Raw genomic sequence first — 16902 nt, 5'->3', positions numbered from 1 at the left:
TCCATGGACCCCACCACATATGTAGCAGAGAATTGCCTTGAGTGGCCTCAGTGGGAGAGGATATTCCTAATCCTGTAGAGACTTGATGACCCAGAAAAGGGGGATGCTTGGGTGGGGCTGATGAGGTGAGGTTGAGTAGGTGGGGGAACACATTCTCAGGCAAAGGGGGAGGGAATGGGCTGAAGAACTCTTGGAGGGGAGACAGGGAGGGGTGACAACATTTGGAATATAAATAAATAAAATAAATGTTAAAAAACCAAACCAAACAAAAAACTTTTTAAAAACTATCAAAATCTTTATATCTTATATATTGGCAATTTCCAATACAGGGGCTGCTCCCTATCACTGTGATTTCATTTTATAGTAAATGCTACCTTATAAAAACCTATCTCCAAATATGTTCAAACTGTGGGGTTAAGGTTTCAAAATATGTATGGTAGAGTTTAATTCATAATCCTTATTAGTAGGTTTTTGTGACTTTTGGATTTTCTGGCTTTATTTGGTTAGTTGGAAGATATTTTTATTTTTCACCAATTGCAGAGAAACAAATATAAAAGTATTTGTATTTATTTCTATGAGTGTAAAGAGTTCAATTGTACCTGTTGTACTTGTTATTAGGTACCTTTTAATTCTGAAATCCTCTTAATAGCAAAACACAGGTATTGAAATACATTTTTCTTGATAGTGCAGCCCAGTATTACTACTTAGGTCTCACCATGGGATTTTAACTGTCCTCTTTCTCCCCACTCCCTTTCTTTACAGATGGAGAGATTAATACACAGAGAAACTAACTTGTCAGAGGTCAGAGCAAAGTATAGGTGGATCCAGGAATAAGTCCCAAGATTCATCACTCTTTGCTTAGTTTTAGTCCATTGACTATGCAGCCTAGTGGTAAGTATTCACTCATACCATCTTACGTAGAATTAAGGAGACCTAACAAAGATTGTGTTTAAGACATTTCTTGTTACTAATTAAATTTTTTATCCCTTTTGTCTTAGAGTTTTATTGCTGTGAAGAGACACCATGACCAAGGCAGCTCTTATAAAGGAAAACATTTAGTTGAGGCTGGCTCACAGTTTAGAGGTTTAGTTCATTGTCATCATGATGGGAAGCATGGCAGGATGTAGGCAGATATAGTGCTGGAGGAGCCCAGAGTTCTACATCTTGATCTGCAAGCAGCAGAAGGAAATTGTATGTCTAGCAGTAGCTTGAGCTCCCACAGTGACACACTTCTAACAAGGCCACACCTCCCAGTAGTGCTATTACCTGTGGCCAAGCATTCAAACATATGAGTCTGTGGGGGCCAAACCTATTCAAACCACCACACTTTTCCATTTAGTTTATTTTTGAATTTGGTGTATGCATCTACATGCATGTAGGTTTGTGCAAATGAGTGCAGGTGCCTGTAGAAGTCAGAAGAGGGCACTGGATCCCCTGAAGCTGGAGTTACAGGAGTTACAATCACCTGACATGGGCATTAGGAACCAAACTCTGGTCTTCTACAAGGTTCATCTGACTTTTCTACTTGCTCATTTTAGGGTATGACTAATCACAGGGCAAGTTTCATTATCTAAAAGTTTCTGACATGTACCTCCTTGCAATGAATATTCTTTAAGACAACTCAAATAAGGATCTAGAGAAATGGCTAAGCAGTTAAGAGCACTTGCTGCTCCTCCAAAGAACTGGAGTTTGAATCCCAAACGCATGACATGTGATTCTCAGCCACCTGTAACTTTAGATTCAGGGGATCTGATGCCCTCTTTTTTGTTGTTGTTAATTTATTCATTTTATATCCCAATCACAGAGTGCCCCTCTCCTCACAGTCCCACCCTCACACTCTCCCTCTTCCCATTCTCCTCTTCTCTTCAGAGAAGGGGAGCCCTCCCCAACCATGGTTACCAAACTACCCTGGCACATTTAGTGCCCTCCTTTGACCTTCATAGGCATTCACATAAGCTTGTGTATAGACACCAAACACATGTACACACATGTACACATATGTACCCACATATTTGTTGAACCCTGCATGTGCAATCACACACATGTTGGGAGCCAACTCCTAGCAGAAAGTGGCTATCATCTTTGCAGCCATCTCAAGCCATGTACCCTAACAAGAGATTTGTTTTTTAACTGCCCACAACAGCTGAGCACATTCTGATAAACATTTTGTTTTTTTTTTCACATATCTTGTTTTGCTGTTTAGTGCCCCCAGCTGCAAGGCGCACATGGTATCCACGCTGTAAGGCAGGTGACATAGTGTCTTCAGCTGTGTTCCCCTGCTTGTCCACGAGGGCAAGGCACGTGGTAAAGCGTATAAATACCCAAGATTTCCTTTCAATAAGGGAGACTTGATCAGACTCTCTGTCTTGTCTTCATTCTTCGTGTCTCTTGCCTTTCCATCCCCACTCTCTCTCTTGCTAAACCCTGACCCACGGACCAGAGCACACACACACACATACATCTGAATAAATAATAAAACAAATCTTTAAGAAAGAATTCCTCTAATATATAAAAAAGATGTTTTTAAATGCCTGGTGAGCACACCAAAAGCTGGGGCAATATTCAGTGCTCTTAATATTTAGAGTAGTGACTGCTAATTAGCAGATGATAACTACCTGTTGAATGAATAGACCTACATAAGCACGTTTACAGATGTTCTTTTTATTCTTCTTATTCTTTGACAACTTCATCTATGTATAGAATTAATTTTAGTCTTTTTACCCTCCCCGTTTCCCTTGCATATTCCCTCTCCTCCTTCTACTTTCATGTCTTCTGTCCTTGCATGAGCATAAGTGGGGGGTTATTTACTGTAGTCTGGGCAACTTCCACGGAAGAAAATGACACTTCTCTCACTAGCAGCTATCAACTGCCAATGGGCCCTTAGGTAAAGGGGGAGGCCTCATGAACCTGTTCTCCATCCATGATGAAATGTTGGCTGGCCCAGTCTTGGTTTTGTTCAGATAGCCACAGCTGCTAGGGTTGTTCAGTACACTGGCCATGTTGTGTTCTTAAGACTTTTTTCACAGCATACCTCCTCATTCACTGGCTCTTACATTCTTTCTGCCCCCTCTTCCATGATGTTCCCTGAGTCTTGGAGGGAGTGATGTAAATATCCTATTTAGAGTATAGAACACAGTTGCTTATTCTTGGCACGTTGACCATTTTTGAATCTCTGCATTAGCTGCTTCCAGCACCAGTTAGAAGCTTCTCTGACAAAAGTTGAGAACAATACCAATCTGTGCGTGTTAACACTAGTAGTTAGAAGGCGATTTGACAACTTGTCCGTTTAGCAAAGAAGACTTGAAAGTTTTCCTTTAGGGATTGTGACTCTCCCCAGTCATGGACTCTTTGGTAGGTTTACAGCACCGTGCACGGGTTGCCTTCTGTGGATGTGCCTCAAGTCAGAAAGCCACTGCATGACTATCTTGGTAGGTCACTACTGTACCTTGGGGGACTCACAGCTGGGTAAGACTTGTTTCCCTCAGCAGCCTGCAGGCACCTTCTGCCACACTGAGAGCTAGCCAGCAGGAAGGAAGACTCCAGCTCAGTTCCAGCTTGAGTCCTCTGTGTTCTGTAACTGTGTGGTTACATTTACAGGATTTTCCCATCAAATTCTGATGGGCATCCAAGAACAGTGGCAAAAATCTGTATTTGTTGTTCTAAGGAGTTTAGAAGTCTACTGACCAAGAAGGGAGGTGTCCACTTACTATTATTTCCATTTACATGTGGATAACTTTTTTGTAGAATGTTATCTTTCCTTGCTCTTGCTGAAACCAATCTTTACTGCATCCTAATTCTAACCTTTTAAAAGATGCTGATAATACCTGATAGGAGATACATGAGACAGTTTGCACTAGCCTAGTACATGGGTATAGTAGAAGTTAGTTTAATCTGAATTGAGATTAATATACAAATGCCTAAGCCTTCCTTTATCTAGAATGTGCCCTGTCTTCTTCCCAAGCAAGTTAACAGTCTTTGGTCATTAGATAATGAATTGAGGATAGACTTGCCAAAGGTAGGACTTTCTGTGAGTCGGGATATGAAAAGCTAGCCCATCTGAGTATTTTTGTATGTTGACAGAGTACTATGTCAGGTCCCACAGCATACTGGATAAGATCCTGTGTAGCTTGTTTTTTTGAAAACAGTGATGGGGCTTTCCTCTGTCTGTCTCAGATTTTGGTTCACAGTCTGGATCCTCTCTCTAGAACTCCTGGGCTGCTCCTGTAGCCGTTTCCTGGCAGATAGTCATGCTGACCAGCGGGGTGGCTTTGGCAGCCTACTTGCTGCAGGAACAGTCAAGGTTCATTTGTAGATATTTGCTAGTATGTACAGAAAACACACTCTGTCAGTGAGTGAGGGAGTTAGCAGGACCATCTTAAAGCTGGAGCACAGCAACCCTAGTTATTCTTCTGTCAACTATATCTTCTATCCATTCACTCTTGCAGATGCAGCTTCTAATCTGCCATCTTACCTGGAAGTTCTTAATTGGAACTTCCAAATAATCATAGGAAAACAGCCCAAGGAATGGTACCACCCACATTTGTTAGTGATGATAGTCTTTTCACTCTAACCTAATCTAGAAACTAAAAAGATACTCCTATAAATTTTAGATCTAGTCAAATTGACAATAATAACCATCAAAAGGCTATCTCTCACCAACTTAACATCCAAATATATTACTTTAAGCCTGTCCCATAGGTTTATGGAAATCTGATAAGGCAGAATGCATTTAGTCCAACTTAAAAAAAATCCTCTAATCTTGAGCAGATCTAAGGTGTAAATGCAGTCTTTTCTAAGACTCATGCAGTCTCAACTGTGAACACCTATAAACAGCTTCCATACTTCCAATGTACAGAATAAATACTCCCATGCCAAATGGAGGAGATGGGAGTGTACCAGGGAAAGAGCCAACTAAAGCAGGCCTGAAGCCAGGGAAGACACTGAATCCTGTAACACTGGGCTTTTTCTTTTATTATATAGAAAAGCTGAACCTTTTCAAACAAAACCTTTTTCTCTATTTGTATTATTTCATTAGAATGAAATCTCTGAGGTGCATTTCTTTACTAGGAACTACTAACGCCACTAATGCCACAAGTACTGAATCTTGTATTTTCTTTCCTCATGGCATATCCTTCTCTTTTCTGTAACAATAGACTGGAATGATGTGAAAAAACATAAGTATGGTCACTTGTCAGAGTCTGCATCTCAGTATCAAGGTAAGAAAATACTAGTTAGCATGAAAAATTGTATTCAATATCTCTCACCGTAAAAGTTGTTCTTAGAAGTCTACATTTACAACTAACTCTTTAAATCAAAAGCGTATATTATCATGTCAGAGGTGTCTGTCAAAAGAAATCTATTTTCTTTTGATCTGGAAACCTAGATTCTGAGTATAAATAATCCCAAATTAGTGTTATTGCTCTAGGCACAATTGTTTGGCCTCTGCATTTTCATTTTATTCATTTAGGCTTAAAAGGAAAGCAAAATCAAATGTTATGCTTCTGTGGTTATTAATAAGCTCTTTAAAAATGAAATAATTGTACTAGATAAACTTTTAAGCCTCTTTTTTGTACCTTTCTATCATTCTGTTACAGTCTGTTACCTAATGACCTATGATTTAACATTTGTTTTCTTTAATAGAACCTGTTTGCATCCTGGAGCTAGGTAAGATGTTTTTCTTTTTCTGTTAAATAAGGGGACTTACTGGGCCAGGGATTTGATTGTAAGTGGTTTTAATCCACTAGGAAAAGAGCTCCATGTATCTTTGTTTCATAATCCAGAAATCACTGTTTGCCTAATTGGCATGTAAATTAACTTAGGTGTCATACCAAGTCCTACTTATCAGGAGACTACAGACCAAAATAACAAAAAGGAAAAGAGTATGGTTAATTATATAGAGTACGGGTAAGATAGGAAACCAAACCAAACTGGAAGTAACTCCTTGATCTACCAAGTCCATGCTAAAGCAAACATCCATTGTTCATTATACATTTAGTGTGATTTTTCTAAAGGAAATTATTAATAGAAACATAATGATATCTTTCATTTATAAACTACAGAAAAACACAAATACATCTGTTTAAGTAACAAGTCAGATTAATACTGCATTTAGTTTTTATTTTGCATAGTATATTATAGGACTAAGATTTGAGGAATAGAACTATGCTTATGGTTCTCAGTCAGCTTTTAAGGTCTCTACCTAAACACCAGTCGGTTCTTAGGGTCTTGTGATGTCCTGTGTAGCACATGATATTTGTTCAAGTATTTTGATACATTTTGTTACTGTAATTCCATGTGTTCAGCAGTACTATAGTTACTATCCACTCTCTTCTTCTTGTCTTTTCTTCCTATAAGATATTCCTGTCAATCCTGATATAGAAAAAAGCAAAGCAGAAGAGTAGAGGAGGAGTCCAACCGAATTCCTAGGTTGTTGAGAGCTGGCTCTGCCATGTAGTCACTTTGTGACTCTGGTCCTTAGTCTCAAATTAATTAAATAGGAATAATAACCAATCTTGTCCATGTCACAGGACTGGAAGATCACATGACCTAATGAATGTGAAACATCATAAACCTTGCCTACTCCTTTGCACTGGAGAATTATGATGTTTTCATTCTTCTCAGCAGCTGAGCTCACACATTAAGTACAATCTGACATTCTTTGAAATGAAGCATTATGAATGTGAGCTGAACAAATGAATGAAGTGAAATGATGGAGGGCAAAGTACCTGGGATTTGGTAAACAGATAATAGATATTAATTACTTCATTCTTTAGGGTTTTCCTCCAGCTTTTATAGCACTAATGTGTAAGTGGGAAAACCATGAGCATGGAGTCAGACAGACTTGGTTCAATTCCTGTTCTCTACTCCAAGCAAATTAATCTTTCTGACATGATTACTCATCTTTAAAATGAACATGAAACAGAGATGCTGAGCTGTTGCTAATCTGAATCATGGTAACAGTTGTAGCTCACCTCACTGCCTTGGGCATGTTGTAACCAGTATGTTTACAGGAAGTTTTGTTACTCATTTTACATGAAGGATATCAGTTGGCAAGGGAGTTATAATTTGAAAGTACAGTTTTCCTTATGAGAGTAATTGATGACTCATGTGTATTCCCTGATATACATTAAGGCTTCCTGATCTATTTTTCCTGTGAGAATTGAGAGTCAAAGACTTCCAAAGCCTTCATTCTGAAAAAGACCTTAAAATAATCTGCTTTGGAGGGCTGGGGTATAACTCACTGATAGTGTGTTTGTCTGGCATGTTCAAAACCCTGGATCTGATAATAAGAGTAATAATTATTTGCTTTGATGTAGCATTTCAAAACTTGACACTTCAGATTGCTTATTGAATATCTCAAGTACCTCAAATTGTTAGGAATTTAATTGCCTCTTTAGGTAAATTGCTTCATATTAGACAGGTATCTGTTGAGCCAAATATGTTTCTTCATAATTTCTGTTAACCATGTTCTAACTTTGGGCCATACAGAAGAGAGTCAGCTTTCTGGTTATTAGAGGGCAGTTCCAGGTATGCTTTCTCTCTGCTGCTCTGCTACTTTCATAATGCAGCTACTGTTACCTCACACCAAGGTAACAGTGCAGCTAGAGTGACTGCCCACTGACACATGAGTATTCTGTTTCTCCTTAACATGATGCATTAGTTCCTTGTCTTGATGTTATAGTAGAATACTTGACAAAAGCAAGTTAGGAAGAAAGAAGGGTTTATTTAATCTGAGTTCATACTCATGAACAGTGTGTGTATGTACAGAGCAGGGCAGTGGTGGTGTCAGGGGCTTCAGACAGCCACCATATCCACAAACAGGAGCAGAGGCAGATGAATGCCTCTACTCAGCTAAATTTCTCCATATTATGCATTCTGCAACCCATTGAATGGTGTTGTTTATAGTTAGTGTGTGTCTTGCCACCTCAATTAACCTAATCTAGATAAACCTTTACAGACATACCCAGAAATTTGCTTTTAGGTCCTATTGCACTGACTATATTAACCATGTGGTATAAAAGAGTCCTTTAATACCCATACCTTTTCTGTCTATAACCTCTTTTTGAAACTTTTCTCTGGAACAGTTTGCTTTTGCTTTGACTCCTGCTTATCTTATCCTTTTATACTTAGGAGCCCGGATGTTATTGCCTCTGGGAAGCCTTCCACAAACCTTCTGCGTGCTCCTACAGCACCCTCCACCTCTCCAAGTGCAGCCCTCACCACACCTTTCTGCCATGGATCACTTAGTTTCTGTCCCTCTCTAGACTGAAGCTCACAAGAATGAGGGCAATATTTTGATCATGGTTATATCTACAGTGCCCAGCACAATACTGTAAATAAGTCTTGGAAGAATGGGTGAGGAAATGACTCTGAGAACTTCTTTCTTACTCGTGACTAATGTTAATGGATTGTTTTTTCTGTTGCACTAAACTTTAAGGCACTGTGTTTAACAATGAGGATTGAATAAACAGTCCCCATCTATAAAGACTTTAAATAGCTCATCCCAGTGATATGATGGGATGAGTAGGAGCTAAAGGAGATAAGGAAAATCAGAAGGCTTTGGAGATAAAATAGTGGTTTTGTTGAGTGCCTTTCATGTATAGTGGTGGTTAGATATGAGGTGTAAGGTAGGAGGCCAAGCAAAGTATTCAAAAGTTTGTTTGAGGAAACTCTTAAGCTTCCATCTAGCATAAGTTTCATGATTCTGAGCCTGTGAAGCCTCTTGAACTCAGACCCTTTCCACCCCAGATTCCCTGCTTGAACTCTACAGAAAGCATAGCAAAGCCTCTTGTCTTCATTGTCTGAAAAGAACAGTGATGCTGCTCTAGATGCTTCATTTCTATTACATAACAATGCCTCAAGTGACCTTTCTTTTTCTTTCTTTTTTTTTTCCTCAGTGAAGAAACTACATGAAAATGTTTTTCAGTGTCACAGCTGAAACTTTTTTGGTTTGGTTTGGTTTGGTCTGGTTTATTTGGCTTGGTTTCCTTTGTGAGGTTTTTGTTGTTGTTATTGTTATTGTTTGGGGTCTTGTTTGAATGTTCGGTCCTTGTTTTACTCAACCTTCTGCCATAGTCGAGGCATTTGGTGAAAGACTGTACACACTAAATCACTCAGACTTCTCTGTGCATGAATTTTTTAAAACCCTAAACCAGATGGTTGGAATGTGTATTAATGAACTCTTAGTGCATTGATTCTGGGAGCTGAGCTGCCACTTGAAACTTCCCTTTTTAGCCAGGGTATTTGATGAGCACTTTGCTTTTAGCTAAGAGGTTTCTGTGTGGTATATTTAAGAAACACTAATAATACAATCAAGTTATTTATTTTCAGAAGTTATTTTTTGGTTTGATGTTTTATTTTTATCAGATCCATAATAATATCAATCTAATAATTTTAAAGGGTTCTGGATGATGTTTTATAAGTACTATTTGACATTAGACATTTTAGAACAACTGAATTTTATTAGAGCTATATATGCTACCATTTATTAATCATCTGAAAGATGCCAAGAACACATAGTATGCAAGATATGAGATATTAAAAGAATCCATTCAAGCAAATTATTTAAATTGATTATGAAATTACTTGAAGCAATGTTCCTGATGCTGGGATAGACAGATTAATGAAAAGAATAGAATAGTATCCAGAAATATATCTAAGGATGTATAAAAAATTAATACATAAGCAAGGTGATTTCAAATCCATGGAGAAAAGATGGTATATTCAATAGATATATTGGAGCACATTTATTAGGGAAAAAAGTAAACAAGGAAAGCTAGATGCCTGCCTCATTTATTTTATAAACTAAATTACAAATGCTTACATATTTAAAAAAGCAAAACTGGGGTCATTCTTGAAGAAAAAATGAGTTAATATTTTTTATAATATCAAAATGAGGAAAATGTGGTATGAAAACCAAGAACCATAAAAGAAATGGTGGAGAAACATAAGGGCAAAGCCTACCAAATGAGACAGACATTTTCATGATATAGATGAAGGGCTAATGTTAGCAAAGACCTTAGAATTTGTAAGAAATGGAAGCTTGTTAGCAGAAAGATAGCAATACATACATACATACATACATACATACATACATACTAGTTACTAAGCCGCCAAAGGTCTTCAACCTTATTAGTAATCAAAGAACTGTCCAGAAGTATATTAGCATTTTATTTTGTCTTGTTTTGTTGTTTTTGGTTTTTTCTGTTAAGATTTATCAAGTTTCCTAGCACATAAGAAGCTAAGGCAGTAGCACTGCTAGTTTGAGGTCAGCCTAGGACAAGTACCAAGTTCCAGGCCAGACTGAGCTGTATGAAACCCTGTCAAAAAAAAAAAAATCAAAAGCTAGAAATTGTCAAAACATAATTTTAGCAAAGGCATGAAATACATACTTATATACTTTATTTCATTTATCTATTCTTTGAGAATTTTATACATGTATACAATGTGTACACAATCTACCCTCTCTTTAGTCACGTACTTGTGATAGTAGTAGAAATTGGAATACTCTTTGTAGAGGATATTTCTTGGGGATATTAAATTCCCAAGAGAATTTAAGGGAGGAGAGATTTATTTTGGGTTGTTGTTTCAGAGGTTTTGGTCATGGTCAGCTGGCCCTGTTGCTTTTAGGTCTATGGGAAAGCAGATGTATCACAAAGGAAGGAAGGAAACTGTCTCATTGTAGACAAGGTAAAGAGGGGTAACAGAAAGGGGCCAGATACTAGATAAACCCTTCAAAGGCACACACCAAGCAACCAGCCTCTTAATTAGACTCTTCTACCGTTTGACCACTTTCCAGGAATCTGCTGACAGTCTGAATCTATCGATAGATTAAGTCATTGATTAGGTCAGAGCCCTCATGATGTATTCATCTGTGGGAACACCTCCTCAGAGGCCCAGGAAGATGCCTTAATAAGCTCCTAGGTGTCTCTCAGTGCAACCAAGTTAACAATTAAGATTAACCATTCCAAAGATCATTTTAACAGTACAGATGGGTATACAAAGATACGCACTACAACATCAGGCGGTATGTAAATGACCATCACAAATTGTTAGGACATACTACGTTACAATGAAACACTGTTTTGACAGTGACCTTGGAGTAGAATTTCTAATCTAAAGACATTGATCATTATGATTGCTCTTAAGGACTTTTCTTTCCACATCTAAGTAGAATGAAGTAGAGTTCTTAAATGGAACATAACTAGAATAGTAGCCAGTTAGAGTAGCTGATACGTAAATCAATAAGCTGCTTCTTTGTTTTTTATATCATCTTTCACACCACTTTATTCAAATGTTTATCACATTTTTTATTTGTGTGCTATGTGTGTCTTATACACCAGAATGCAAGGTAAATTCCATAAGGTAGGGATTCCTGTTACAGTGCCTACTTCTGTGAAAGATGCTCAGTAAACAGGTGTTGAATAAATAATTGAAAACTCAAATTGTCATATTTGAATTTTTTTTTTTTTTTGGTTTTTCGACACAGGGTTTCTCTGTGTAGCCCTGGCTATCCTGGACCTCACTCTGTAGACCAGGCTGGCCTCGAACTCAGAAATCTGCCTGCCTCTGCCTCCCAAGTGCTGGGATTAAAGGCGTGCGCCACCACCCCCCGGCATATTTGAATGTTTTAAACACTCGTTTTAAATGTGCTTAAATTATAAAATATTATATGTCTGTTAGTAATATTAGTCAAGTAATTGCAGAACCCAAGTATGAACTAAATTTCCCTTTACTGGGATTGGAGAGATGGCTTAACACTTAAGAGCACTTGCTGCTCCTGGAGAGAACCTCAGTTTGATTCCCAGCACCCAGGTCAGGTGGCTCACCTGTAACTAACTCTAAGGAGATCTGAGGCCCTTTTTTGGACTTTGTGGACACCCTCACACATGTATGCACACTCAAACACTGACGTAACACACATAATTAAAAGAAGAAAAATAAAATATTGAAATTTTCCTATATTACATTCTCATAGTGTTCTGTTCTACCTTGTTAAATTTTTCTTAATTAGAATATTACTCGTGCAAGTAAGTTTAATATTCTGCTTATCTAGTAACTGAAAGTGTCAAAACATTTAACACAGTTCTTTATACTTGAAAGGATATTATGTATTTATCTTTTTATGTATTTTTTTATTTTATGTATTTATCAAATGAAGAATTTATATACAATTGTATGCATTATATATGCAACCATCTCCATCTTTCAGATGAGTAAACTGAGGCTTGGAAGGTTAAATTTGCCTAAGACATTTGATATAAAAGCAAAAGTTTTTGACTTCCAATATATGTAAAAATACCAGTAGTCCATAAACACAGCTTCAAGTACCAGAGTCCTTGAAACTACTGAGCGAAAACTCTTAAGGTGGTTCCCTGAAGTTTGAAGAAATGAGAGCTCTTAGGTACATGGTTTTGGAATCAACAAGTTAGACTCTATGCTGTGAAACTGCTGTTTGAGGCCCATACTGAGTTGCCAGCTGCTTTTATCAGGACTTCCTAGATGCAAGCTTTCACTGTGACTCCCAACTGTCTGCTGCTCTGTCACACCACAGTGGCTGAGTATGAGAGCTGTGACATGGAATAGCTGGCTTCTGTAGTATAATAGTTTTATTTATTTATTTTTTAAAACTAATTCTTGATATATTCCTTGTTTACTGTCATTTCTTTTGTGATTATTTTAATGCTTGCAGGTTCAGAAGTCATATGAACTGACTGACTATGATAGACATGAAAGGATGTGTTTAAATAATCTGGTTAGGTTTTTCTCATTTCCTTCCCCCCCCCCCCCACCTGTTGACAACCCAAGGCAATCAAATAGAAGAAAAAATTATGGTTCAAATCAATCAGCCATCATGGTGGGTGAGCTGTTTTTAACAAATTCCTCTTTGATCACTAATAGGAGATTTCCTACATGGTATATGCCTTGGGTTTCTGGCCTTTTTACCTTATAGCACAGGAATGGATTAGCATGGTTGATATGTGTGATAGGCAACTGTAACTAATGCCATCATAATTCTTTTTTTTTTTTTTTTTTTTTTGGTTTTTTGAGACAGGGTTTCTCTGTGTAGCCCGGGCTGTCCTGGAACTCACTCTGTAGACCAGGCTGGCCTCGAACTCAGAAATCTGCCTGCCTCTGCCTCCCAAGTGCTGGGATTAAAGGCGTGCGCCACCACCGCCCAGCCTGCCATCATAATTCTTAAAACCAGAGTCTCTTGGGTACTTTTGATCAGAACTCAAGCTAAAAATAAATAAATAAATAAATTGCCCAGAATTTGCCATACCTTTTAACCTGTGCTTCCTAACACATTAGTTATGAGCCATATGTACATTTTAAAATTATTTTAAGTTAAATAAAATTTAAAATTTAGTTCCTTATACTAGCCACATTTAAAATGTTCAGAAATTAAATGTAGCTAGTGTTATCTTACTGGATACAGAGTTCATTTCTGTTGGCACAGAAAAGTTGAGCTGGGCTTGCTACTCTAGATGGTAGAGAGAGAGCTTACAGGTCTCAATCCTGTGAAATCCAAGATTGAAAATTTGACTTACATCTTTCATTTGTAAAGATGTAGTAATAATTTGCAATGTTTTCTTTTTCCAATAGCAAGTAATGATAACATTATTCAGTCTTCAACTTAAGACCTTCTCAGCTAATAGTTATAATGCTATCAAAATTAAATTTTTGTAACCTCTTTAAATCTTCATTCTAGGAAATTACCCTCTCATTTACTGTATGGGCTGTCTAGTCATGTCGTTTAATCATTGGCTGGCTTGTGACATATTTCAGAACTGACTAGGATTTCTGGCCAGACTTACTTGCTTAGGATGGTGGGAAAGGGACAGAACAACAAGTATAAAGTCGATAGAGTGTGAAGTCTTGGCGTCGTCTTTGTAGTGATTTAGATATCATTATTCAGTGACTCATTTTTATTCCCAGCATCTAGTGCTTTTTGCATGGCCCAAAGGGGCCTGTGCTGCTCCACTACAGAGGAAACTTCAAGAAATGCTGGTTTGCTACAGTGTTTTAGCTTGTGAGAGTCTCTGGGACCTTCCCTGCTCCATCATGGGGTCACCTCTAGGTGGGTATTAGGGGCAAACTGTAAATTGCTTTAACTTTGAAATAAAGAACTTGGTAATCTTTTTGTCATTCAGTGATATTTGTATATAATAGCCTATCCCTTTCTATGTTGTCCCAGCCCCAGGATACTGTCAACCTCAAAGATTGCTTCTCTACTTCACTGTTCTTTACACTTTGAGATACTTAAGGCAATATCAAGAGACTAAAAGATTCTGTAGACATCCAGTCTCTCTTTCCCTATTGCCATCAGGACTGCTTCCCAAGCCCTGCTTTGGGCTAGATTACCACATCCTCTTCATTCCGTACCACAGTACAGCATTTAGTGCCTGGGGTGGCAACGTAACAGCTGAGGACTGGACTGTGTTTATCTCACTCATGTTGCTTTCCCTCCCCTGAGATCTTCTTGCCTGTGTCTCTAGATAGTCTTAGCTTTATACTTCCTAAGCTGTGGTGTGGGCTTGAACCATATTGGGTGCTAAATCATGCTACCTGACAGCATTTCAGGGCCTCTCTAGGAGTCAGATTGTTCAAAACGAACAATTCTCCTACCACCTTCTGTCTTTTCTGCTTTCTATGGGCTTCTTGGTACTTCTTTGCTACCCTATAGAGGGTATACTAATATACCCTACTTCAGAATTTTCAGTCAGTATAGGGACTAACATGAAAAACAGCAAAAGTCATCTTAAGACTGATTTTAAAATGTTGGTTTAAAAAGACTCACCTAGGGCACTTGGATTCTTCCCTCTAAGATCACCTTTGATTAAGATCAAATAAGGAAAAAAAGTTTAAATTTAAAAGTCTACTAATGGCTTACTCGCTGTTTAGTGTAAAATACATCCTAAAAGCAGTTTTTTGAAGGAAGTTGACTGTGATAAAGATTTCTGTTTTCTTTACAGGTCATTTTACCTGGGACAAATACCTAAAAGAAACATGTTCAATCCCAGCACCTGTCCATTGCTTCAAGCAGGTAATTGATTTTCAATATGGTTAGTAGGTGGGAGACAGTGTTTTCTGGTGCTTGAGTAATCAGAGCATGAGGTAGGAGCTGTTTGATTTCTGACCTGAGGATCCCAACATAAAATTTGATGAGAAGGACTCAAGTAAAAGTTGGTCATTGAGTTTTATTTAGCACCAGGTGCTTCCCTGGCTTTAGTCCAAGTAACACCGTCTGTCCTCCAAGGTTATTCTGTTACTGATTATACTGAGGGTTTTTTTTTTTTGTTTTGTTTTTTCTTTCTGTAGCTTTTAATTCAACTCAGAGAGATAGAAAAGAGAATTGTGGATTTTAGATGGTTCTTGAACATGGAGCAGTGTTTTCCTGTGTTCAACACCTCTGCCACAGTCTTACCTTTCTTTAAGAACACTGAACCCAGTCTTAACTGAGGGACAATTTTGGAGTCATTTAGAGCTTCCCACATAAGATTAAGTGTTGCAGACGTGTGTGGGAGGAGCGGCCGTGTCAGTGTGTGGTAAGTGTGCTGAGTGAGGCAGTGCACTAGTGCTAAACAGCACAGCGTCACAGGACTCTATGTGACCCTCCTTTAGTCCTCAACTAGTCCTCATCAGTGTTTTACTTTTATCTGTTTTCTAAGAAAAAGTACACATTTCTGGTTATTTGAAATGATTTAGTCTAAATTCACATTTTTACCTAAAATATTCTTCAGTCAAAATACACTAAGCAATAGCTTTCAGGTCACCAAAGATCAGGCAACTGAACAGTGACCTGAGAAATGGGAAACAAATGAGCCAAGCCTGTGTGATTTGCCTTCTCACTGCCTGGATCCAGATGATCTTCCAAGGAAGGAGAATCTTGGGCTGAGCCACCAGACTCCCTAATTCAAGCATATAGAACAAGAGAGTCCAGACACATTAAAGTAGCTACAATCTACAGGGAAGTATGTCAGAGAAGATGAGTGTTTACCATAACAAAGCCCAACAGGTCTAGTGAGGATCGCCTTTCACTATTCAGGAAAGTACTGCTGTTATATTATAAGGAACCTACTTACAGCTAGTGGAGAATCATCTGAAAATAGTAGAAGTCAGCCTGATAGTCTCACACAAGACTGACTAAGCATAGTTCCTGGAGAGCCCTTTCATTAATTAGGTATTGGGAGGATACTCAGAAAATCCTTTTGATAATATGGAACAGTCACTCAAGTAGTGTTCCATTTTTTCATTAAAAAATCATTAAAGTAATACTCGAAGAGCTCAAACTGCCCTTAGGAAACTTTATTTAGAAACAAATCACAAGAAATCTATAGAAAAATAAAATATCTAGTACTTAGTGTTAAAATCTACAGTTCCTAATAACATCCAGTTAGAGATTATTGGCCATGCAAAGAGGCAGAACTGTGCAATCAGTAGTAAAGAGAATAGTTAATTGGTCCAAATGACTCAGGGTCATACAGAACACACAATAGCATGTAAAAACCTTCAGCTATTAATTGATAGGTTCAAACTGTAAGTAGAGAAATGAAATATATCAAGACTGTCAACTATGTATAAAATTAAAAACACTCTGGTTAACATTAATGTTAGATGAAAATATTAAGCTCTGAGACAGAAACAGAAATTATCCAAAATGAACCATAGAGAGGAAGCAGTTCAGATATAAATGAAAAGAGAACAGCAAGCCGTGGCTTCCGCTTGCCATGTAGATGTGTAATTGGAGTTCCCAAAGAGAAGGGGAGGAGAAAAGAGTATATGAGGCTAAGATATCTCCATACATTTTTTAAATGGCTGTGATTTAAAAGAAGACATTGAATTGGGTAAAGATAATGGAGCAAAAAGGATTCTTATACACTGTTAGCAAAAATACACAGT

General features: G+C 37.9%; 1 protein-coding gene across 4 annotated transcripts in view; it reads left to right on the top strand.

The window, feature by feature from the left end:
• Positions 1-16902, top strand: part of Scmh1 (Scm polycomb group protein homolog 1) — a 112247-nt gene that overhangs the window by 25749 nt on the left and 69596 nt on the right. The window contains exons 2-6 of one of the 4 annotated variants that reach the window (XM_028784711.1): positions 763-891; positions 5154-5216; positions 5641-5664; positions 13939-14080; positions 14976-15046. In XM_028784711.1, coding sequence (XP_028640544.1) covers positions 14005-14080; positions 14976-15046 — 147 coding nt within the window. In that variant the 5' untranslated portion in view covers positions 763-891; positions 5154-5216; positions 5641-5664; positions 13939-14004. Of the gene's footprint in view, positions 1-762; positions 892-5152; positions 5217-5640; positions 5665-8130; positions 8356-13938; positions 14081-14975; positions 15047-16902 lie in introns of those variants that run through there. The other 3 variants (XM_028784713.1, XM_028784709.1, XM_028784721.1) reach the window with 3 other exon arrangements.

Source organism: Grammomys surdaster, unplaced genomic scaffold (genome assembly GCF_004785775.1).
Source record: "Grammomys surdaster isolate TR1022 unplaced genomic scaffold, NIH_TR_1.0 100, whole genome shotgun sequence".
In the NCBI taxonomy this organism is placed as follows: Eukaryota; Metazoa; Chordata; class Mammalia; order Rodentia; family Muridae; genus Grammomys; species Grammomys surdaster.
The sequence above is the reverse complement of the archived record's forward strand: the minus strand, read 5'-3'. Positions and strand labels throughout refer to the sequence as shown.